Here is a 25,975-nt window from a genome sequence, read left to right as displayed (position 1 = left end):
AGGTTCAAATACCTTTCTTCTCTTGCTTCAGGACTATTTTGTGATGAAGATGCAGGTTCCTTTTTCTTGTCTTCAGAGTCTTTATCAGTTGAAGGTCCATCTGGAAATGTACAAACCATGAAATAAGCTTTGCCTCTTATAGGACAGAAATGGCAATTGACTAAGTAAAAGTTAAATACAATGTAGTTTGTTTTCATTACATTCAAGTAAGTTCTACTGAAAGATAAGCAATAGTTAACTCTGACCTCCATAATTTATTATATCTGGTAACCTAAAGAAAGATATCATGGTCAGGCTTCCCTCTTCTTCCAAGGCACTTGCCAATGCATGCATAGCAATTTCTGCAACTGTATCCATCAACATTTCTTTGAAGTTGAAAATTTTCAGTTTGTCTTCCACACCTATGATATCCCTCTGACAAAGCATCAAAAAGAATCTGAAAAACCTTTAATCATTAAATAGATTGGTCACTAATACTGGCTAGTGTTCTTCCCATTTTGTAGGTGATATTACAAGCACCAGTGAGCTTACAAACAAAAAAGAAACCAAACAATAGATCATACACAAAACTCTAGGACTGAATTTTCAGGCCAGGGACCCATAACCAAGCACATCAATCCCTATTTACGCACCTAAAGAAGTGCCCTGATTTTCATAAGGGCTAAGTATCCACAATTCCCATTGGAATTTGAGGATGCTCAATATCTCTGAAAATCAAGCCATTTATTGAGATATCCAAGTTTGAAAACACTGCCCTTATAAGGATGAAACTACCACATGTTCTGTGCTTTTTTATTTAAATACATACATTTCTATAGTTAAGTCTACACAGACAAAACCAAACAAAAAATGGGGGATCAAAGGTTTAAGAGCTTATCAGATCAAAAAATGAATTACTTGGTTAAAACTCATCACCCTGAATGAAAACAAAAAAGAAAACATAAAATTATCCAAATACAATGGATGCTGCATTAAAAAAGAAGTGGTACTAAAAAAGTCCTGAAGGTTAAAATAAAAGAAAACTCACAATATATACTTATGTTTAACTATCTAACATTTGACACTTTTACAAAACTAAAATCATTATAAATAGTCACTATTCAAATACACTGTTGACACAAAATTTGCATTTCTCAGAAGGAAAATGGACACACATACCCTTTTCTCATGTATGAACAGATAAGTAATCATCATAGCAATTAAAGAACACTTATCTGTTGCATAATACAGAAAATAGCCAATATATGCAAAAAACCTCACCCACTCTCACATTCCTACCTTCAACTGCAAGAATATTTTCACCAGGAATTTCAGAATAGTATTAGCACTGTGTCATCTTTTTCCACCAACTGACCTACAATTTCTCTAGATGAATCTCATATTATTGATATGGAACGAACAAAGTCTAGGAAAGCTGTGGAAGCTCCTTCGCTGCAGGTTTTCAAAAAGAGAATGGATAGCCATCTCTGTTGGATGGCAGGGAGTTAGACTAGATGACCCTTGCGATCCCTTCTAACGCTACAGTTCTATGATATCATAGGTTGCTCATTCACACATAATTCTCACCCCTACCTCTAATACATCAGCCGCAGACTGGGAAACTTTCTTAACACTCAGTTTACATAAGGAGGGTGGGTGGGTTGGGAGTGGTATGAGAACAAATCAGAGCTGGAGGGGCGGAGAATTTTAAAAATGCCATCCATATTTTAATATTCCCCAAGCAGTAACAAAATCTTGAAATAGACAATATACATCCAATGAGGAAAGATACTGTAGTGGCACTTTAAGAAATCAGATAAGAGAAGAGCTTCGTACAGAAGTAGTAGGAGTAGAGCAAGAAACTCCAGATTATGAAGTATGAGAGTCAAGAAAGTCACTCTGGTATAATTTAAGATTTTCTTATAAAAAGACTAACCAGGAGAGATGTTTTGACCAAGAGTCCGGAACTCAACACAGCAACAAAACTCTGCAGCCTAAGTCAGCTGGCACAGGCCAGCCCTGGGTTTTTCTTTGCTGTGTAGATATATCCATCGTTTACAGGAATATATAGTATGTTTCCACACTGGAAATTCAGACCATATTACTTAATGATTCTTTTTTCTATTTAGACTTTTTAATTTACATAGGGTAGTTTGCGGATGCAATGGGAGGTGCAAAAAAGGACTCAAGAATGCTGGGGAAAAACAAAGATGACTATTTGTTATGTGTGCCGTGTTGCAGCCATGCTGCCAGAATATTAGAGAGACAAAGTGAGGTATTATCTTTTATTAGCCCCAACCTCTGTTGGTGAGAAAGATAAGCTTTCGAGGTTACACAGAGCTCTTCTTCAGGTCTGGGAAACTAAGGCCAGGTTTACACTACAGGATAAGGCAAAAAATCCACACTCCTAAGTGATATAGTTATACCAACCTACCCCCCGGTGTAGATAGCAGTAGGTCAACAGACAGCTATTGCCTCTTGGGGAGACATATTACATATGCCAAGGGAATTAACTGATCTTTGATTACTAGCGGTAAATATGCCCAATGGCCTGTAATGGGATGTTAGATGGGATAGGCTCTGAGTTACTACAGAGACTTCTTTCCGGGTGTCTGACTGGTGAGTCTTGCCCACACGCTCAGGGTTTAACTGATTGCCATATTTGGGGTTGGGAAGGAATTTTCCCTCAGGGCAGATTGGTAGAGGCCCTGGAGGTTTTTCTCCTTCCTCTGCAGTATGGGCCACAGGTCACTTGCTGGCAGATTCTCTGTACCTTAAAGTCTTTAAACCATGATTTGAGGACTTCAATAACTCAGTCATAGGTAAGGGATCTATTACAGGAGTGTGTGGGTGATATTCTGTAGCCTGCATTGTGCAGGAGGTCAGACTAGATGATCATAATGGTCCCTTCTGACCTTAAACTCTAGGAGTCTAAGAAGGTAAGAGTACCAAACTTGTCTTGGCCATATAGATACTAGCATTGTTACAGTCACCCTGTTGGTATCTTGTGGATGACTCTGGGTATCATCGGAATGGGTGGGAACGCATTAAAGGAGGTCTCTGTTCCAGTTGAGGAGGAATGTATCCCCCAGCGATCAGGTCCCTAGATCTGGTCTCAAGCAGAAGTGGGGACATTTGCAATTCTATGGTGTCGCAAAGAGGTCGATGGTTGGGTGACCCCCATTGTCGAAAAATGTTTTGCAGAATCACATTGTTCAATTCCCACTCATGCTTTCGTCCCAATTGTCTGCTGAAGGTATCTGCAGTTGTGTTCTGATATTTTGGTAAGTATGTGGCTGATATATTGATGTTGTGATGGATACACCAGTTCCAAAGTCTCATCGTCTCAGTGCACAGGCAGTGGGATTGTGCTCCGTCAGTTCATGTAGAACATGCATGTGATGATGTCTGTCATGATTTTTATTGTTTTGTTCTTTATAATTGGAAGCAAGTGGGAACATAAGTTGCGTACTGCATGGAGCTCTAACAAGTCTGTATGTAGGTGTGTTTTGGTCATTGGCCATCTGCCTTGTATGGTATGGTTCGGTAGATGTACTCCTATTAGGGATGTGCCTGTAGTGATCATAACTGAGGGTGGTTACTGTGAAAACGGAACGTGTCATCATGTTGGTGGGTTGTGTCCACCATCATAGGAAGGTTTTAATTCTGTTGGGCATTGAAAGTATCTTGTTTAGTTGTTACTTATGTGGCTTGTGGACAGTTGTCAGCCATACCTGTAGGCAGCACATGTAAGCATGCATGTTGCACTATGTAAATAGTGGCTGCCTGTGTCCTAATAGCTGGAATCATCTGTGGGCAGTTAAGGTCAGGCTGTTTCTTATTAGTGCTATTAAGTTTATTATGGTGAGAAACCTAGTTTTTGGTAGCGATGCCCTGGCTCATAGTGAGTCCAGGTGTGCACTTATAAATTCCAGTTTTACTAGATTCAAAGTGGACTTTTGGCTGTGTATCATGAGTCCTAGTTCCTGAAAATGTGATCATTTGTTTGGTGGCTTGTGTTTGACTTTGTGCTTTTAATCAGGCAATTGTCTAAGTACAGGATTATTATTAACCCCTGCCTGCATAGGTATGCTGCCACCATGGTGAGCCTCTTTGAAAAGGCCCTCGGTGCAGTAGAAAGGCCAAAAAGGAAGTACTTTGTATTGGTAGTGATGGTCTCCCAGCATGAATATGAGAAAACGTCTGTGTGATGAGTGTATAGTGACATGGAAATTGGCATCTTGCAGGTTGAGGGCTGAAAACCAGTCTTCCTGTTCCAGTGCTGGTATTATCATGGATAATACAACCATCCTGAATCTTTGTATTTTTATCAACTTATTTAGTCTTCTGAGATCCAAAATGGGTCTCCATTCTCAGGTTTTTTTTTGTGTTAGAAAGTATCGGGAATAGAAACCCTTCCCTCTCTGTTGTTATGACACATGTTCTACAGCACTTAGAAGAAAGAGACAGTCTACTTCTTATTGTAACAGTTGCTTGTAAGATGGATCCCTGAAGAGGGACAGGGAAGGGGGCTGCGTAGTGGGGATGGAAGTAAAAGGGATGGAGTATCCTGATCATATGATCTCCATGACACATTTGTCTGATGTAATGGATGCTCAGATGTGCTAGAAAGGGCGTAAACTATGACCAAATTGGATAGTAGATGATGTTAGCACTGGGTGGGACCAGGGAGGTCGTTCAGACCCTCAACCAAATGTTCAGAATTGTTGTTTGGAAGGCAACGGTTGTGATATTGATGGCTGTTGATTTTGTCACCTACTTTGCGGTCTCCATCTGTTACATTGTATGTCATATTGTCTTTGATGGTGAGTGTATTGATAACATTGTGTTGGTATGGCTGATATCTAAATTGTCTTCTCCTCGTTGCAGGAGTGTATATGCCAAGTGTGCACAATTTGGCCTGTGAGTCTTTCATGGTGTGTAGAATCTCATTGGTCTTTACGGCAAACAACTTGGTCTTATCGAAGGAAAGATATTCTATCATGGACTGCAAATCCTTCGGTAAGGCTGCTGCATGGAGCAACAAAAGCCCTGTGCATTACGACTGCCATAGCCATCGTTCTCACTGCTGTGTCACCAATGTCAAGGGAAGTCTGTAAGATAGTCTTAGCAATAAGCTGACCTCTGTTAACGAGTGACCTGAATTGCTCTTGCCTTTCTTCTGGGAGAACATCAATAAAATCCATGATTATTGCATAGTTAAGGTCGTAATTTGATAACAAAGCAGTGTAATTGGCTACACAGCTGCACCGTAGCCAATAAATATACTTTTTGACCAAACAAGTCCATTAGTTTCCATTCCGTGTCCTGGGGGTGTGGACTTATGTTGAGGGTGTTTGCCTCATTGGTTGGCTGCTTCTGTAACAAGGGAGTTAGGATGGGGATGGATAAAAAGAAACTCCATATTCCTTTGAAGGGACATAGTATTTTTTGTCCGCTCTCTTACATGTTGGTAGAATCATGACTGCAGATTGCCACATGTTGTTGGCAGCCTCCATTAGTGCTTCATCCATTGGTAGTGTGATTTTCACTGGTGAGCAGAATTCTGAGGAGTCTGTTTCCGAGACCGCCTCGAGTGATATTTCGAGATCTTGTGTCACTCTCTTGAAAAGGTTTTTAAATTGCTTCAAATTGGTATTATTGCTTCGTCCAGTGATGATGAAGAGTTTTGAATTACCAGTGATGTCTCCTGCTCAGTTGTGTCCTCCATTTCTTCTGCGCTTTCAGGAAGCGGCTCTGAAATAGGCAGGACAGAGTGAGACATAGATCTGTTTCTGTCTCTATGAGAGCTGGGAGGTCTGCTATAACCTGGTGTAAGCAGACCATGTGTCACAATTGGGCCATTATATAAGGTACGGCATAGGTGGTCCAAGCCAGGGTGGTCCATACCATGATTGTTTGTCGTATCTGGTGCATGCCCTGTGTTTTGAAGAGATGGGAGTTAGTCTGTGAGGTGAAGAGTGTTGAGACGAAAAGGCCCCTTCCTTTGCATCATCCTCATCTCTGCTGGAGAATGATATTGGAGAAAGGGCTTCATCTAGAACTATATGGGGTGGGGAGGTATAAGTATCAAACAGTTGTAACTGAAGGGTAGAGGTCACCAGTATCTCTCCCTGGTGGCAATAATGTAATTTTGACTTATTTTTTTGACCAGCTACCAATGTCGGTAACGTGGTTTCACTTGGTGCCAATGTAGTGGTTGGTGCCACACCCAGGGTCGGTGCTGAGGCTACCGATAGTTCGGATTGCTGCAGTTTTCTCTGTGATGGTTTTTTCCTCAGTTTTGTGGTGGAGGTCGTTTTGGTCTTGACTCAACTCCGCACCGGAAGGTTGGGTATCCTTTGTCACTGTTGATCAAGCAGTACTGGAAGAACCTGGTGCCTCGTAAGTGCTTAGTTTAGACACCGTTGATCTGGCTAGTGAGCTCCTCTTTTTTGGCAGGTTCTGAGAAGAAGCTGAAGCTCTTTTCCATTACGATTTTTCAACAGATTGAGGTAAAGTTTTATGGCCAGGGTCAGAAACGGGTCTCAATAACTTCTCCATTATGATCAGTTAAGTCAGAGATCCCTGACTCTCCTGGCTCCAGCCTTTAGGTTTTTACAGTGGGTACACTTTTGGGTTGTGTCCCCCTCACTGAGGCATCGAACACACTAAGTGTCCATCTGATGCTGGGATAGTGTCCCTACATGGCATACATTTCTTGAAGCCTGGTGAACCAGGCATAATGGTTAGTTTCCTGAGGGACAGAACTATTCCACTGTACGAAGAGTAAGAAAAATACCTTTTTAAAAAAAAAAAAAAAACTGGGTAATGGGGAAAGGCTAGGTGACTAACTATTGACTATAACTAATGCTATCTATAAACTATATAACTATTAAGACAAGCTAAAGTTGTAACTGCTGCGGGCTCCATCTTGGACTGCGGACGGTTGAGAAGGAACTGAAGTGCTCAGTTTGAGGCGTCAACGGCGTTGCAAGATGGGAACTGCACATGCACGACCCAGACGGGCACTGCTGATGGAAATCTTTGATCCAGGACACGAGAACATGACAATGCCTAGAGTGGAGCATCCACAGGGACACCACTTAAAGAACTATTTGCGCTAAACAATCTGTTCAAACCTTGTATTAAACTGTGACACTCTCATTACGTTTCCCAGACCTGAAGAAGAGCTCTGGGTAAGCTCAAAAGCTTGTGTTTCTCACCCTCAAAAGAAGTCGGGCCAAGAAAAGATATTACCTTACCCACCTCAACCCTCTTATGTAGTCATTCACTTGAACAACATTCAAAACAGGCTCTTCTCTCCGAAAGATAAAACATTATATAGGAGTTCAGAAACTTTTCTGAATTTTTTATTCTATTTGATGCCCACACACACACACACACACACACACACACACACACATTGGCAATAGTAAAAAAGCTATAAAAACAAGGATATATAATTAGCATTTAGTTTTGTTCATAACTAAAGTTACTGGAGAAAACTGATGTGTCCTCCTAAACATAATCTAGACTGCTTCATAGCATAATGTAAGGATCCTATACACAGAATGCTTTTGTCATTAAATGTGATTTGGTTAGTGCTATAATTATTCTTCTGCTTACATCCCTGAAGAAAAACTCAGCAAAAACAAAACTAATTTCTGCTAGCTCATAAACATTTAAGCTTTTATTCTGCATTCATTTCAAAAATGTTTTTCCCTCCCATCCTTAGTTTCATTAAGAGCAATAAAATGATTCTAACAATTATACAGTAATGTGTATCTTCAACCCAGTAAGTAAATAAACAGAGGCCCTAGAAATGCATTCTAAAAGTTCCAGCATTCTTTTCCAGATTTGTACCCTCAGGATTCAATAAAAATGACTCTGAAATTTCAAGCTGCATTGTAGAATATTTAGATTTTACACATTTTTAAAAGTCTGGATTAGAACACATCCTGAAATCCTGACATTTGCTACATGCTCCAACTTACTTTATATGAAGTAATATAACTTAAGTTGTTGCTACCTGCAAAGAATTTTTTCCTCTCATCACATGGCTGAAAGATGTTATGACTTCTACTAGTAGAGTTTGCTTGTTCATCTGAATTGTATCTACTTGGCCGGTATGACTTTTAAGATCTTTCAAGAATTATTTGCACTTTGTAAAGACTAATCTTGCTCTGTAGCTCTCACTAAGTCTTCTTTCAGAAGATGCTCGGAAGCCACCACCTCTGAGTCTATTAACACAGGTGCAAAAATATTGTAACCAGTTTTTGTTTCCACACTTCCATGTGGTTCTCATCAAGTGAAGTTTTAATTATTCTCTTGATGTTCTGAACCTCACCTGTTTACTTTTCAGTTCTCTCTGCATTCTTAAAAGTTCCAAAAAATGTTTAATTTACACAGTATACACAATCTGTCAAGTAGAAAAATGTTACTTAAGTTCAAAACTTCAGTTATAAACTCACAAAAGGTTTCAGAGTTCACGGTTAACAGGTGTCCACCTGTTTCCAGCTTCGATCCATACCCTATTTTACAGGCACTACAAACAGCATAATTGAAATGATTTACAGTATTATGTAAATTCTGATTTACAGTATTCAGACTTCTGTAAAAGTCAAAACCAAGTCCCTATCTAACTTTCCACCCCCTTGACCCAGTTGCACAACTCTACAGTGAGCTACAATCTAATTAATTTTAAATTCTAATAATGTGTTGGTGTTTATAGCAATGAACCAACATTCATCCTAGTATGCATGAGAAACAGATCTACACTGTGGTCAAGGAAATCGGCGACTGAGTCAGTTCTGGGCATGATCCATGCTATGTTTTCATGTATAGAAGTTATTTTAACAGACCAAACAGGATACAAAGGTGCAATTACACACATTTCTCCTAAAATAGTAACTGGGGTTCTGGATACATTGTGGTCACATCCCTTTGTATCAGGAAAAAGTTTCAGTTTTAATTACCACCAACACAAAAAACTCTTACTACCAGTTTTCCAATTCTTGAAAACTTTAGTGTCACTTGATATCAGTACAGTTACATGCCAGAGTTCTAGCCAGATAGCGCTTTTAATTGGCGTAAGAATGGTCTTTTATTGATCATATTCAAAGTATATGTAGAAATAGATTAATTCTTACTCTAAAGAGAAACACTTTTATAGGTCTCAATATATTCAAATGTTTAAAAATCAGTCAATGTCAAGGTAAGGATTGATTAAAACAAATAAAAAATGGAGATTACTACTGTAACTGGAGGTTCTTCGAGATGGGTGGTCCCCATCTGGATTCCAAACATGAGTGTGCATGCGTGCCATGTGCTGGAGCCGGAACTGTTCGTAGCAGTGTTCGTTGACCCATATGTGCGTTGGCCATGTGGTGCGTTCAAGGTCTTATGAGGCTGCCACTTCAACGCCTCTTCAGGTCCCTCTTACTGACAGGCACAGAGCCTGTAGCAGAGGGGAAAGAGAGCTGTACCAGACTCCAGATAAGGACCACACACCTTGAAGAACCTCCAGTTACAGTAAGTAACCTCCATTTCTTCTTCGAGTGCTGGTCCCTATGTGGATTCCAAACGTGGGTAGTGCAACAAGCAGTACTCAGCATGGAGCTGGCGAGCCATTGCTTCCACAAGTGAGAGTCTGTAGCACTGCGCAGCCAACTGCCACATCCATTGCTGCCGATGGGACTATGGTGTAGTAAGCAGTGAAAGTGTGGATAGAGGATGTGGCTACTTTTAAAATGTCCTGCCACAGAACATCTGGGAGGAGGGTGGACATGGTCGCTTGCACACGTGTGGAATGAGCAGTGATGCCAGGTGGTTGGAGAGACTTGAAGGAAAGGGTGCAGCCCCTGCAATGGCGACGAAAAGCTTGGGTGAGGTGTGAAAATCACGTGCGCGCTAGAGGTAGAAAGCCAATGCACAATGGACATTGAGGGAGTTCAGAGTGAGCTTTCTCTGTGAGGTGTGCAGTTTTGGTTAGAAGGGTGGGAGATGAATGGATTGGTAGAGATGAAATGGAGTGATTGATTACCTTAGGTAGAACTTGGGATGGAGTCATAAGGACACCTTTTCCTTATAAAAGGCTGTGAAGAGCAGGTCAACCATCATATAGCTGCCAGCTTACTAACCCGTCAGGCAGAAGTGATTGCCACCAAAAAGATTACCTTCATGCAGAGAAGGGCGAGGGAGCAATTAGCCAGTGGTTCAAAGGGCAGCTTGGCAAGTGTCAAGAGGATGAGGTTCAAGTTCCGGAGGGAAGAAAGGGGTTTCAGACCGACGGGAACATGTTGATAAGACCACGGAGGTAAAGCGGCTAAAGACAGAGAACCCATCCGCTGTTGGGAGGAAGGTACTAAGTGCCTCTAGGTCAACCCAGAAGGAGGAGTAGGCAAGGCCTGACTGTCGAAGGTGGAGAAGGTAGTTGAGGATAGCTGAGATGGAAGGCAGGGTTGAGGAGGTGATGGTGATGCGCCACCTACACTGTGAAGGGTTTCCACTTCACCTGATAACATGAGCTCAACTGGATGGGCACCTACTTTGTGAAAGAACGTTGCGTGCTGGTATTGAGCACGTCTACTCATGAGCCCCATCAAAATACCAGGCCATGAGGTGAAGCAGTCCTGGGTTGGGGTGTTGGAGCCAGCCATGTTGCTGCATGAGAAGATCTGGGAGAGGAAGGAGGAGAATCAGTGAGTAAACCGAGAGAGAAAGGAGGTCAGTGAACCAGTACTGGCGAGGCCAGAAGGGAGCGATGAGGATGAGAACTGCACAGTCTCATTATATTTTGCAGAGGATTTATAAAGGAGTGGTATTGGTGAGAAAGTGTACCAGAAGTCGGGTGACCAAGGGAGGAGAAACGCGTCCCCAAGAGCCCCATCCGAGAATAGTCCTGGAGCAGAAAAGGGGGAGCTTGTGGTTGGCAGGAGTCGCAAAGAAGTCCCAGCGTGGTGTGCCCCACTTGCAGCAGATGGACTGGAGAGTGGAGTTGTAGAGCTCCCACTCATGGTTGTGTGGAAGGAGCAACTAAGAGCGTCTACAAGGGTATTGTCGCTATCCAGAAGATGGACAGCATGAAGCGTTGTGTCGTGCATGAGGCACCAGTTCCACAGATGAATGGCTTCCACACAAAGGTTTGGGGACTGGGCTTCGCCCTCTGTTTATATAGATGATGGGTATTACGTTGTCAGAGAGGAATTGCACATGATGGGATCGGAGTGAGGGTAGGAATACCTGACAAGCGAGGCAAACGGCTTGTAATTCCAGGATGTTCATGTGCATCCTGATATCTGGGGGACAATAGACCTTGGGCAGTGTGGCCCTCCAGATGAGCTCCCCAGCCTTCAAGTGAAGCATCTGTAGTAAGGGCAGTAGTGATGTGGGAAGGATGAAGGGGATGTCAGCCATGACCTTGACAGGGTTGCACCCCCATGCGAAGGAAGTCAAGACTGGAGGGTGCAGCGGGAGAAGAGGGACATACCCTTTTGTGAAGGTGGTCTATTTGTGGGTTGTAGACTGTACACAGCCACAGTTGGAGCATAGTTGGAGCTATGCATGTGCAAGTGTACATGCAGGGTGACAGAGGTGCAGGCTATCATATGGCCAGGAGGGAGAGGCACTGTTGGAGATGTGCAGTGAGAGCTACAAAGCAGTTCGACAGCAGAAAGGCTCATGCTGCAAGAGAATTAAGCTGAACTCTTATGAAAAGTGAACGTGCAGATAGGTATGGGGATCGACTTGTCCTCTTGAGCACAGATTTCCAGGCTTGCAAGGAAGTTTCATAGGGTGCGGATGGTGGTTAGATGATGTTCCCAAGATGACTTGACTAGTAGCCAGTCATCTAGATACGGGAACAATGAGTAACTGAGACATGTCATATAGGCCGCCACTATTGCAAAAGCCTTCATGAAGACGCTTGGAACAGTGACTATTCCAAATAGCAGAACACGGAACTGATAGAATGCATGACCTGACATGAAACAAAGGAATTTGCAATGGGCAGGATGTACGGCCACATGAAAATAAGCATCTTTCATATAAGAGAGCCATGAACCAGGGTCCAGGGGGGAGGCAGATCATGCGAAATCGGAACCTGTGGATTAAGCAGTGTAGAGCCTGGAGGTCTACATTTATAAGAATTTTTAATCTTCTGCTTGTGTCTCTTGTCACACCAAGAAACCACAATATAGGTGTCCTCTGAACTATTTATCTATCTTAGGGATCCTCTTAAAAATATGGGACAAAAACATAAGATACATGGTATTCAGACAAGACTGGGGCAATGAGAATTTTGGTGCAAAGTCTGAAATTCAGATAAATTTTATCTTCACCTACTGCACTGTAATTTGAAATCCCATCTTGTTTACAATTAAAACCTTTGCTTCACTGTCAGAATTGCAATGTATTAGTTTATTTGTAAAGTTATAATCATCAGGCCATGAACTGGTGATTAAATCGGCATTTTTATTATCTATCCAAGATCTTCCCTCCATTTCTAGGGTATGTCCAAGACCTTTCCCATTTCTTCAAAAATCTCACTAACAAGAAAGATCTGCTACCCCTACTTGTTAGTGGACATTCAACTATATACTTCTGGAGTAGTCATTTTAATCTCTAGTAATTAAAGACGTCAACGTAATTTAAAATTCAGGAGAGATTTGGACAACTCTAGCTTGTCCATGGTTTGATTTTAAAGAGATTTCTTCAACTGTATGATCCTAAGGAGAATACCAGTGGAAGCCATCTGCAGTTCGTTCAGAATATTTTCCAATTAATTATTTGTATTAGGTGGAAAACATCTTCACAATCATTGGAAAACATTTCTCTCCTCAAAAAAGTTTGGTTTTCCAGGATATTTTGACATTGTTGAAATGGGAGAAACATGTCACTGGAAAAAGTAGATTAAAATTAAGATGGTTGAAATTTAAAAATTAGCCCATTCTATAGGTTGTCACTGAAAATTATAAAGAAAATATCATCTGGTGCCTTAATGATACTGATAGTTTATTGATAATTTGTAACAAGTTTTGGGAGGAAGGGCATATTATTAATTTATTTACATCAGAACAGCAGGGTATTTACATTTTGAACAATAAACAAAACCATTTTGTATTGTACTCTTAGTATTTGCCAGCATTTTGCTCAGTTGTTTTTATATGGAATCAAATTCCAGTTTTACATAACAGGAAGACAAAGTACATGGAAGACTGTAGACTTGAATCTTAAAAGCACAGTAATTAAAACAATATAGCTCCATGATAAAGTGGAACAACACACTTTCAACATTTATTTTGAAAACAATGTATTTCAATTGTTCAAAACTTTGATTCAATACCCAATAAAAACTGAAACATGAAAATCCATGTTTTCTTACTTAGTTTCGCATTCACTGCTATGAAATGTAAATGTTGAGAAGGAAACATTTCACATTATACATACACACACTTGACAATCCTCAGAGGGCTAATATCCAATTGAACTGTACAATCTGAACTGTACAGTCTGTATTAAAATGTATAATTTGCATCCAGCTATAACCATGACTTGTTCTAGCACTAAGCTCATGTCATAGCAATATCATGTTAAATGACAATAAAAAATATTTCCACTGTTACAGAAATTCAATCAATACGTTTTGGTCAAAGAATAGAGGTAAATAGTAAGGCTACTTCTAATATAAGAGCTTTATCTGGTGTTCTTTAAATAATGTTAACATATTAAATTAACATTTTGTGGTGAATATAGCAGGATTCTTTGTTTACAAGTACTTATGTCATGCTCTAACGGGGTGAAGTCTTCAATTCACACAAGAGTCACCAAGAAGATAAAAGATCACATATTTTAATTCTCTCCCAAACTGTACACCACTTTCTAGTTCAAAAGAAAAAACATTTAGATCACAGGTTATAGAACTAATGATTCTGTCCTAAAGTCAGCATTGTAAATATAAACCTATGAGCTATAGAGCATCCATGGAAAAACTGAAGGTTTTCTAAAGGTGCTGCACAACTACATTTTTAGCTAAAGTAAAAGGGAGGTGCAGATTATCAGAATCTCAGAAAATCAGACCCTATATTAAAATTATAATTTTAAGAAAACAAAGAACAGGTTCTTCTAAAAAGCACGACTTTTGATTTCCTCCGGTCATAATGGAAGAGAGTCTGACATCATTCTACAGTAGTCTATGCTGTCTAATGAGTCTTGCAGGACTCTAAATGGTTCAACATCACTTGGTTATTTAGATTATAACACTACTGTCTTCATACTGAATGCATTCTACAAACGTTTCCACTCCATATAGTCTCAAAAAGATATTCTTATTACATTTAGAGCAAAAGTGTGGGAAACACTACCTCTACCTCTCCTCAAACAAAGTGACTAGTATTTTGCTCCGTTTTAGCCTCTTAGAACTATGGTTCCACTGTGGACTGATTTAAATAAAGGCAATTTAAATCACCGATTAAAATCATGATTCAAATCACCAAGAGAAAATAATTTATTTAAAAATCAAGTTTCCCACTGATACTTCTTCACATATTCCTTAAACAATGGTGCAAATCTGATCACTAAAATATGTTAATTTGCAACTCAATACAGCATTTTACAACATCTAGAAGGGTATACTTTGTGTAATTTTTTAGACAAATTAATAAAAATCAAGTTAGGAAATAGCACAATACTCATTACCTGTGTCAAGCTGCAGGTGCAGCAGCAGCACATTAGGAATGGTAAGAACTAAATCACATACACAAACATAATAGCACATATTTTATTAAACTAAATCTTAAATGTTACATAAATGTTTCACATTCGCAATTGCAGCAATCTCCTGAGTTGCAGGCTGATGGCAGTCCTTAAACTTTCTTTTTTTTAATTTTCAAATTTTATTAACTCTAACAGACAAGTCATCACAACACTAAACATACATTGTCCTTAAAGCTTTTACAACCAGCTCTCATCTTCCCCACTCCCACTGTCATTTTTATTCATAGACTGAAACAGAAATACGAGTTTTCCTGCTTTTTCAACTCCCAGTCGATTTCTTAGCTTTGAGTGAATAATACCAAATGATGAAAATATTCTCTGTGCCTGCAGAGGAAGCTACTACTGTGAAAAGTTGGCTTAGCAACTGAAGGAACTCTGTTTCAAGGTGCCTGTGTAATGATTTCCACCAATTCAGGGGTGTGACTTCGTTGAAAACATCATTAGTAAATATGTACTGTTTAAATGGTTCCACTCCAGCCCTGAAATTTATTATGACTGGCATAATTGAGGAGTGATTTTGAGATGCCCATGCCATGGCAGCAGCAGCATCTTCTTCAGAAGTTAGGCATCTACCTTTATATCTGGGGTCAAGAATGTTCACAAGAAAATGAGGTGGAGTTAGTAGTGCTTGATCCATTTGCTTCTTTATTGCCTGCAGTTTAACTTTCTGGTGAGATATTTCTTTCTTCAATGTCTCTTGAAGTGCTTCCAAATTTCAACAGTATCAGCAATGCAGCAACAATTTATCTGAAGTTTAAAGCTATGGATATAGGCTTCAGTATACTGAGCATATCCTCTACATTCCTCTTTAATCCAACATTAGATACTTTGGATGAGATACTCCCGTCTATTTTATCACGGTTTTCTTCACAAATTTTTATGAGAATAGGCCAGTTCTTAAAAAATTGTTCAAAACAATCAACCTCAGAATTCCATCGATCATCTTGAGGGAGAATTAGTTTGGATCCTCCTGCTCTCTTTAATAAAGCTGAAGCAAAATGGTTGTTACGGAAGTATTTTGCGACTTCAACAACATTTTATTTTATTCCTGGAGAAGACGTACTTGGCTAAGAGATGCATTAAATGGTCACTGTAGCCATATGTTATTTATTAAGGAGCATCCTTCCATTTCTTCTTTTAAGTATCTTCTCATCTTTGTCACGTTTGCAGCATTGTCTGTGACAAAACTGCACAGGTGACAGTTTGAATTTTCATTCAGTTTATTACAGCTTTCAGTGCCACTTTTTAAATATTCTGTTGTGTGGGCATTTCCCGATGTATCTACTGTTTCTGAAACATATGCAACCCCATCTTCTGTTGTCACACAGGCAAACATTACTGGATCATTATGTACACTGCTCCACCCATCAAGACTTAAACTGGCAAATTTACCCTCAGGATTTCTTGCACACTGATCAAGTTCCTTCTCATACACTGTATCTAGCAATCTTCCACCAATGTCTGCTCTACCAGGTGGAGTGTAGCCTGATCGTAAGGACTCAATCATGTCAATGAAGTGTTTATTGTTAATGTGAAAAGGAGAATTTGTGGCATAAATGAACCGAGCAATCTTTTCATCTGTGGTGTCTTGTTGGTATTTGCTGGTCCTCGCTACAAACCCATCCATGGTGGTGGTTTTACTGGATGATTGAAAACTTTTGCTTGCTACTGATACTTTGTTGTCTGAAATACGTTTAGTTGCTGCACTGCTGCTAAAAGTACCAATGGATGACTCTGAAGGTGTTGCAGATAGACAGTCACAGTCAAAGTCTCTTATGCTTAAACAGGATTCTCGAACAAAATTCAAAAGTGATTTTGAATAGTCTTTCTTCTCAGTTCCTCTCACTCTATTATTCAGTTAATCATTTACATTTTTTTCAGCAAGGATGCAGATCCGATTCCAAATTACCAAAAAAGCTAAGACTGACTGCACTTAATTTTGGAGTAAACCCCATAGAACTCACTAGCACTTCTGTTTTTTAAGGAAACAAGTATAAGATGGGGCTCTCTTGGGAAAGCTGAGTTATGCTGAAGTAAAATAGGGAATAGATTTATGGCATAACCATTATGGTCTGTGTCCATGATGTTCCAAAATAAGGGGCACAAATTGTGTAATATAAAATAAGAAAATGACACCCTGTGGCAACTGGCAACTCTAGATTTCTCTTACTCCAGCTTTCTGTACCGTATACTTGGGTGATAGTTAACTAGATTTAGAATCTAATTAAACAAGCCAAAAGGATTAGCTAAACTAAACTTTTTTTTCTAGCAACATCCAACATAGCAAACAGCTTGGGAATATACTTGTTAAATCACACTTATACTAAAAGCCATAGAGTATTGAAGAATGATGCATTGCAAAGTGATTTATTTAAGTTACTAACCAATTGATCCACATTGTTCTTCAGACATATCTATATCTTCATCCACATCATTTTTTCCCAATAAGCAGTTTTCATTCTGATGTTTCATTCTTGCAACTAGGCCCTGAACCTCTTTCTTGCACTGCTTACACACTTGACACATTTTCCTTTTTTACCCAGCAAAGGAATTTCTACAAAATATCCCCAGATAAGGTCTCTCTTAAGCCCAGAAGCCATGACAGTTTTTCTATGGCAAAAGTGTGGAGGAATATAGGAAGCTGTGTGTGTACTGAATAATGTCTTCCCTGTTTCTTTCCAGTCCACTCCACTGTTCTTTTCTACTCTGCCTCTGTCCTTTGTCTCACTGTCTTTAAGAGAGTGTCTTAACTCCTTTGCCTTGCTTGGCCCAGCTCCACCACCACATAAGCACAGAACAACAATGATCCTATCCAGCCTGTGTCTTTCTTTGCACATATGGGTTTAGTCTGCTGAGAAACAGAAAATGAAAGCCCAAAACTTTCACGAAGCAAGAGCTGGTACTTAGGCTGGACAGACTAGAGCCATTTTTGAGACTGTAAATGTAGGTTTAGCATGTTTGTGATGAGATTTAATTGTAACTTATTTTTAAATGAAAAATTTAGTATTTTATTGATCATTGTTTAAAAAATAAAAAAAATCTGATTTAAATTTAAAAATGCATTGATTTTTATTCACGCTGCATGGTTCTCAATCAGGAGTACACAGAGGTGTTCTAGGGGGTACGTCAACTCACCTAGGTATTTGCCTAGTTTTTACACTAGGCTACATAAAAAGCACTAGCAAAATGTCAGCATAAACTAAATTTTCACAGACAATTACTTGTTTATACTGCTGTATATACTATACACCGAAATGTAAATATAATATTTATACTCCAATTTATTTATTTATGGTAAAAATGAGAAAGTAAGCAATTTTTCAGTAATAGTGTGCTGTGACACTTTTGTATTTTTATGTCTCATTTTGTAAGCAAGTTGTTATTAAGTAAGATGAAACTTGGGGTATGCAAGAGAAACCAGACTCCTGGATGGGGTACAGTAGTCTGTCTGTCTCTTAAAATTAAGAATAGTTATAGCAACCATTCATATGGTATTTTCTAACTTTTGAATGTTCAACTTTGCAACCCAAGTTATATCTGTTACATTAAAATGAGAAGTATTAGCTACTTGCATGTGTACACTGTGCTCTGTTAGGTCACTGAAATCATCATTTCAAAAGACATTTGACATACAGATGCAGTTTAGTGCACTAATAGGCAGTCTTATTTATTTAAAGAGGATAATACCTCATGTAAACGTTCATGTTTATCTTGCTCCACTTCCATTGTCTGTTCTGTCTATCATTTCCAGCTACCAAAATATACTTGTTTGACTTCACTAAACTTCATACTGACAAAGTCATACAAAAATATATCCATTTGGGTTTATTGGGTTACATTTACCAGTGACACTAGATCAAATTATTGGTAAAGTACATCTCTTGGTAATAAAACAGAACATGATTTCAGAAACTTATTCACCAGTACACTTACTGTACGTCTGCCTGATGGTTTCAGAAAATGTCTGCTCAATCAGGTATAACCAGGTATATTTTGTTTCATGCTTTAATTCAGCATATACAAGTCTTTACTTTAGAAACACACACTAAAAACACTCCCACTCTCATTTTTAATTGAAACCCTTTGCTCAAATGGATGCCAAATCAGTCCTGCAAGCATTTAGAGAAGAGTGAAGGTGATGAAATTAGACTGCCTTGAAATGTATAGCTAGCTAACTTGGATGACAGCAGATATAGCACACTTTTCTAGACTGAAGATACTTCTATTAATCAGCAGCACTTGTAATTTCTGTAAAACCAAAAGCAGACCTTATATTTTAAAGATTAAGCTACCAGAAAGAAACTCCCTAAATTGAAGTTTAATGTGATTGTGAGATGAAGCCAAATATAAATTATACGAGTAATCAGCAATGTTCCAAATAAACCCTGTTCATAAGCTTCAGATTCAGGTGTTTAGAACTGCACTAAGATTGTGGTGATATGATCTGTCCTGGATAAGAAATGCTGCAAGAATAATTTCCTCAACTGCATTAATAATTAGTATGCAATATTTAAAGGAATACTATTTAAGTTCCATCCATTCGACTCATGAGCTTTTAATAAATATTGAGATTTCAAAAAGTGACCAAAAGGCACACAGTTAGCTAGTCTTCAGTGTTCTTACTGTAAAATTGGTGATATGTTATAATACTAACAGCATTAAGTCAGCTTTTGATGTTTGTATTTTCCTTTCCTACAGTTTATGACCTACTGACATCCAGATTAAAACTCTTTAACACTTTGATGTAAAGGTAGTGTAAAGACTTCAGAAGGCATAGAATACTTGATCCAAACAAACACAAGGTCAGTAGATTTTAATGCTGCAGTAAGGCCACACTGTCATTTAGTTCAGTAGCAATCAGTGAGATTGTCCAATAAATACTAGTCATGTCACAGAGATGTGCTTCTCGCTGCTCTGTTCTTAGCAACTCATTTATCCCAATGAATACTGACTGACTATGGCCCTGAAGGGGACCCATGAGTAATGCAGTGATGGAGGGCAAAGGAAAAATGAAAATGGTACAGGTGATGCAGAAAAAGATTCAATGCTGAAACGGGAGAACTGGTTAGCCAAGAATCAAATGATGGTAATAGTTTATAATGCCCACAATACAAACGATTAAATACCGGAGGGAGAAGGAAGATCATTAAAAACCTTTTTGCAGTCATACCTAACAGCTTTTTCCAAGACTTGATGAGAGATTTTGCTAAAGATGTAACCTCCTCATCTGTGCTTTGCTTGCGTATTGCATTCACTGACATTCCAATTCTTGTGGACTGCAACAGAAAAAGATATACATCACAAATTGTGAAAGACATTTAACACATACAAAAAGGTAAGCTGTATTTTGACAATGCAAGGTAAAAATCCGTTTAAGCATCCAGTCGGCTGTATCGTTATGAAGTTGATTGAAATTAAGTTATGAAGCTGCAAATTCTTACTGAACTGATTTTCACAAGACACCCTGCACATTTATATTGATAATACACATTAATAAACGTTTTCCCATGGGAGCATGCAACCAAAAGAGGTTCAGTTTGAACAAAATATGTGTTTTATGGTGTAAGTGGGGGGTCATTCAATATTCATATTAGGTAGAGGTCCATTCTAAAGAAGGAAAATAGAAATTGCATCACTTGATGTTATCCTATAGGATAACTTTTTTTTTTTAAACTGCTACATTGCCTGAAACATTTCAAGCTCCTTTGATGCAATGTTAGTGTATTAGAAGTTTGCTCTCACAGCACAGGATTCTGCAATATCTCACTACCTTTAATATTCAAAAGAACGGTACAGACAGAGTACAAGAGATGGGACAACATGCGTAGGTATACCCATGAATGTAAAGAAATCCACCTTTTCTATGAGGCTGCCTGACAACTGCTGTTCTCATTTTAGTGAGCCAAGAAACTTCTCAGGAACATGTCATTTAGGAAACGTACATTTAAAATGTTAATAATGTCCCCAAGTTTCAATATTTATACTTGCGAGTAATCAATGGCATAATGTAGCCGCCAACAGATAATTCTCACCATTTTTCATTTCCACTGGAAAACTGTTTTTAAAAGACCACATTTATTGTCTGTTCACCCTCCCTCAAAGACAGCTTAAGAGCTATTGCCCAAATTTCCCAGAACAATTCATCTTCAGACAGACTATTGAGTATTTCAGCCTGAAAAGAGGAAAGTTATAGAAATTTTTAAGAGAGGGCATTTACAATTACAGCAATGGCTTGCCAAAACGTTAATATTAAAATGCTGTATAGATGTTTGCATGGTGTTGGAAATTTTAAATTTCATAATTATGATCAATTAAGTTCAGGAGATCTTGGGTGGGATTTTCATAAGCACCTAAGTAACTTCAAAGCAAAAATCCCATTGACTTCCCATGAGACTTATGCTCCCAAATTATTTAAGATGCCCTAGAATAGTGGTTTTCAACCTGTGGTTTGTGGACCCCTGGGGGGGGGGGGTCTGCAGACTATGTCTCAGGAGTCCACAAAAGATTACTACGAAAATAAAGTTTCATATCCCAGAAAAGGCATTCTGTTTTTCTGACCTATCAAAAGTATGTAAATATCCCCACCTACAGGTCAAACCCAGGAAGCATTGTTACCATAGAAGCCCACAGTTTAGCACCCACCCTCTCTCACACTGCATCAAATGCCGTGCTGAGCATGTTCAACATTTATAGTTGAATTCTGTTCAGTCAGTTTTCAGTCTAAGACTTCTATGGCAGGGGTCCACGGACCACAGGTTGAATTTCCAAAGGGTCTGCACCCCCATCTGAAGTTTTTTTAGAGTTCTGCAAATGAAAAAAAAAAAAGGTTGAAAACCACTGCCTTAGAAAATCCTATCCTTCAGCAAACAGCTCTGAAAAAAGCTAAAATATTGATGGATAGAATCCTAAAACATGACTACCAAGAATTTTATTAACATTTTGTTCTTTCTGTTGTATATATTATATACACAATAAACTGGTTTACTGCTTTAAGGCTACCTGCTTGTTAGTAGCAGCAATTAAACTCAGTGTGCTACTGCCACCTACAGTATTAGGAAGAGATTCTTCTACAATCCATTCCTTTTATAATTTAGCAGGTGGGGTATAAACTCAATTTAGCACAAAAATTTGTTGTTTCTTACTTTAATATACTCCCAAGTTATTCAGGGGTCTATCCATGTAGAGGGATTTTTTCCAATTTCCCCTCTTCCTCCTGCTCCAAAATTGAAACATCTGCCAAAAAAAATTATAGAGTTTTCTAATTTGATTTCAGAATACTTTCTGCTAAAAAATAGTAACCTTGCTTATATAATGCTATCCTGTCTTTACTGCCAAATTTTAACAAAGGCTCAGTTACTCTTATTTCAAGTCATTTAAGACACTAATCCAATATGTATTTTTCATATTGCTTTAAAGAGGCTCACCTTTTTTTGCACTCCTTTTTTATCCTTGTCAAAGAAAAAAAGGACTCCAAACATCTTAATATCTAGCTGCTATGACTCTTTATTCTATTTAACTTTGCAATGGTATGATGTTAATTTTCTCTTTAAAGAAAAATAGTAATAAGTTTTTTTTTATTTATACTAGAAGTTTTACACATTTGTTCCTCTACCCCATGACCTCCACCCAATCAAAATCCCAGTAGTGCATTTTTATGAGCAACTAAGAATATGACAACTGGCCAAGTTACTAAACAGATGATTCTTGCAAGGCTTTAGTGAAGGAAATCCATCAAAAATAACCTCAGGCATCAGAACTTGGAAATCTCTGACTTAAAAAAAACATGTGATTATTAAATTTTAGACTAAAGGAAATGAAAGGCATGCTTGGCGGAAAACACGTTGGTCAAATATAGTGTGATATGGCTTATACAGAGCACTGATGAAAATCTTAATCGATCTGGCTTGTTTCTTCAAAGTCTTAACAAATTAAGCATTTTATTATTTAACCAATGAAGTAAACTATTCACCATTTTAAAAGATATTCCAAGCTTTATACTCCTCTTGGGGGGAGGAAAGAGTGGTGAGAAGGAGCTTCTTTCTTTTACAGATCCCACAAGTCTCTCAGAAGGAGTCTACACTGTTACAAAGCATTAGGCAGAGTAACGGGAGGAGAGGCAGAATCTATTGGACAGTGAAACGTAGCTCCCTTTCTTAGGGAAGGATGGCACTATTAGCTCAGGGAGCAAAGAACACAATATTATTTTGTTTGGTGGATTTTTCCAATATCTTTTCCAGTATCAAAGATTTTTCTTTGGTTTACATATAAAAATTATGAAGTCAAACCTGAAACATTAGCTTAACAAAGCTACAAGCAACAAGAAACTGAGAATTATAAATTATGTTTTGGCCCAAAAGATTGGCATTTTTGGCTTAAAGTGTGGCATTTCCTGCCTTGATGATTTAAGCCAACCTATAGCAAGAGAGAGGTAAAGGGATAATTTAGCAATGTAGATATCAGGTTTGAAATCTAGATTTCTTTGGAACTATGGATTGGAATCCCGGTAGTCCATTTGTTTAATCCATTTTGATGCAGTTAAAACAGAGACCACTCTTAAACCACATGGACCTTGAAGGTCTCATGCACTAAGCGTGGGGTTTGTCCTGCTGTTTTTAATCAAAGTTCTTCTTCCCACCTCATACTTTCATTTCCCCTGTGCGTGCACCAATTACCTACGTAGCTACCACCTTCTCACTTCACAGATGGCTGGACTTTGGTAGTAGAGGAATTCATACATCGCTGGAAAAGCACTTTTGGATCCTTCATATAGAGACTTCCATAGCCAATAAAAATTCTTTGCATTTGGTATGTGAATAGGTGGCAAATATAAAACTTTTTAAAAATGGACAGCATTTTTCTACAACATTAACTCAAATCACATTGGATGCATGTAGTCTTTTCAAATCCCTTTTCTATACAGACTAACAATATAATTTATGATAAATGTAGTCCACAAAATACACAGGATGTACAATGTAGCAAGACTAGCACTACCATTGAAACCTTAAAATTAATGAGGAAATGCAAACATCTGTGCAATCCTAATGTTGAAGTGTCATTAGGAAAGGCTGTATTTCACACACAACACCTCTAATTCACATCATCACAGCAGTAGCCAGGCTTCACAGGGACAGTGTACGCTGTAACATCACAAATGAGACAGCGCTTCATTAAGCTTTGTTAAAAGTCTTAACTGCTTATATAATAATTGTGAAAAACTAGTATCAAATTATTTTGGCCAAAAAGCTTGCTTACTGCTGAACTCCAAGATGAGCACTACTTACATGTCAAGTTTCATAGTCCATCTGCTTTTAATCATATTAATAAAGTGTGGCAGTCTTCTCTTAAAAGAGTGGGGAGGGAGGGGAAATTCAGCCTCATAACTCAGACCCAGCTAGAAGGGTTTCCTTCAAACTTGTAACCACCAAAAATTCATTTTTGGCTGAAACTGGATTACTGAAAACACACCATTAAAAGGTTATAAGCAAGCAAAAACATATATACCTGTTTGCTTCCTCATGGGACAATGCCAAGAGTTCTGCAGATTCTGGCAAATTTCATTATCATAGATTTTTTTTCCTCTTTATGCAAGATTATTTGTGATCCAATTAAAAACCTAGCTTTCCATTACAAAAAGACACACTTGGATACAGGTAAAGCTCAAAAAGAGCTAGATTGTACTCCACCCTCACCTCACCCAGATGCAAAGGAGAGCAAGGGAATGTTGCGTTTCTCCACACCTTACCTGCACAGCAGTGTAAGACCTGCCCTGTTCACAGACTTAGACACAAGGGAAGCAGAAAGGTGCTGCGTACTCAACATATCCCGCTGTGAATAAGTGGGCAGGGCAGAGCAGGGCGAAACTATGGCTTCACTCACTTATGATCTGGTCAGTGGAGCTGATTAGATCCAAGAGAGAGGTAGCATGCTACACCTGTAAAGGGCTGTAGCAGGTCTGTCTCCTTCCTTAGTGCAGGAGCACAGTAGATCTGAGCCTCTGATATCCATCTCTGAAACACCATACTAATAGGCTGATATAGTTTATAAGGTGTCTTTTGCTCGTGCTGTGCCTCAGTGCTCAATCTTTCTAGCCCATATAACTAAAACAGAAAAGTTTTAAAAGCATCTGCAAGGGCTTGCTCCTGGACAACACTTAATCTAAGAGTTGCCCTAAGTGGTGTGGCGGGATGAAATGGTTATTTACCACAGTAAATGTGGTTCTTTGAGGTATTTTTTCTGTGTGTATTCCGGTTACGGTTGTGCAGGCAAACTGACAAACATTCAGTCTAGGTAAATGGAAAATATATTTTGTTGTATTATTTGCAAAGCAACATAGTGTACAGTTCTTGACAGGCAAAGAGGCAGCTCCCTAGCCCAAAAATCTTGTAATCTAAATGAAACCTTTTCCACTGTACTCCAATGCAAGGAACGGAGACTACTCTGATGGACCTCAGATCTGCATCAAGAATCTCTTAGGTTTTATTTTTGCAATTTAAAAGCTCATATTTAAAATATAACAGCAATACAAAAAGTTTACCTGTAACAATTCAAGGGTCATGGGAATATTCTTAAGCTCCTTTAGCAAATCCAGTGCCCCAGCCTGTAAAACATGCATAAAAGTATTATTCAAAACATATATTTATTTCCTACACAGTTAACTTTTAGAATGTTTAGCAGAAAACAAGTAATCTCTCTTTAAAGTCCCACAGTATAAATTTTAGTTCTGTGAAAGGTACCAGATTGATGTTAAGAGTCTGGAGCAACTTGCACTGTCACTTCTTGTGCTAAACTTGTTCTGTGGATAAACAGGATTTAAATCTTCAGCGTTATCAATGTGCCTCAGCCCCAATCTGGAGGTACTATCTTGGGGGTGAGGGCAGTTTAGTCCCATTCCATTTAGTTCTTGGTCTCTCTACCAAAATTACCATTTAATGCCATTTGTGGGGGTGGTTACAGTCACATCAATACCTGTACTCTGGGAAGTGAACTTACAGCAGACCCATTTCACTCATGTTCATCAGACAGACATCACACAGCAGCAAGTTTCAGTCCATAATAACTTGGGCTAGATTAGAATAAGCAACCTGAAGACAAAAGGCTCTATATATCCCATTACCAATCCTAAAGCAACCAGTTCCTCCACTAGAAATATTTTTAACTGGATTTATGTTAGCATGGGTAGAATATGAAAAAATAAATAAATATATATTTCTTTAAGGGT

At 38.7% G+C, this 25,975-nt stretch overlaps 1 protein-coding gene across 1 annotated transcript in view; it reads right to left on the bottom strand.

Annotated features, from left to right (window-relative positions):
• LOC137156760 (acyl-protein thioesterase 1) overlaps positions 1 to 25,975 on the bottom strand; it is a 112,821-nt gene that overhangs the window by 33,064 nt on the left and 53,782 nt on the right. Inside the window, exons 9-11 of the mRNA XM_067553780.1 lie at positions 25,292 to 25,354; positions 19,925 to 20,030; positions 13 to 100 (exon numbers count right to left, since the gene is read on the bottom strand). Coding sequence (XP_067409881.1) covers positions 13 to 100; positions 19,925 to 20,030; positions 25,292 to 25,354 — 257 coding nt within the window. The remainder of the gene's footprint in view (positions 1 to 12; positions 101 to 19,924; positions 20,031 to 25,291; positions 25,355 to 25,975) is intronic.

The sequence above is a fragment of the Emydura macquarii genome, unplaced genomic scaffold (genome assembly GCF_026122565.2).
Source record: "Emydura macquarii macquarii isolate MOO-44397 ecotype Brisbane River unplaced genomic scaffold, CSIRO-AGI_Emac_v2 contig_1477, whole genome shotgun sequence".
Lineage (NCBI taxonomy): Eukaryota > Metazoa > Chordata > Testudines > Chelidae > Emydura > Emydura macquarii.
This window is presented reverse-complemented; position numbering and strand designations above follow the sequence as displayed.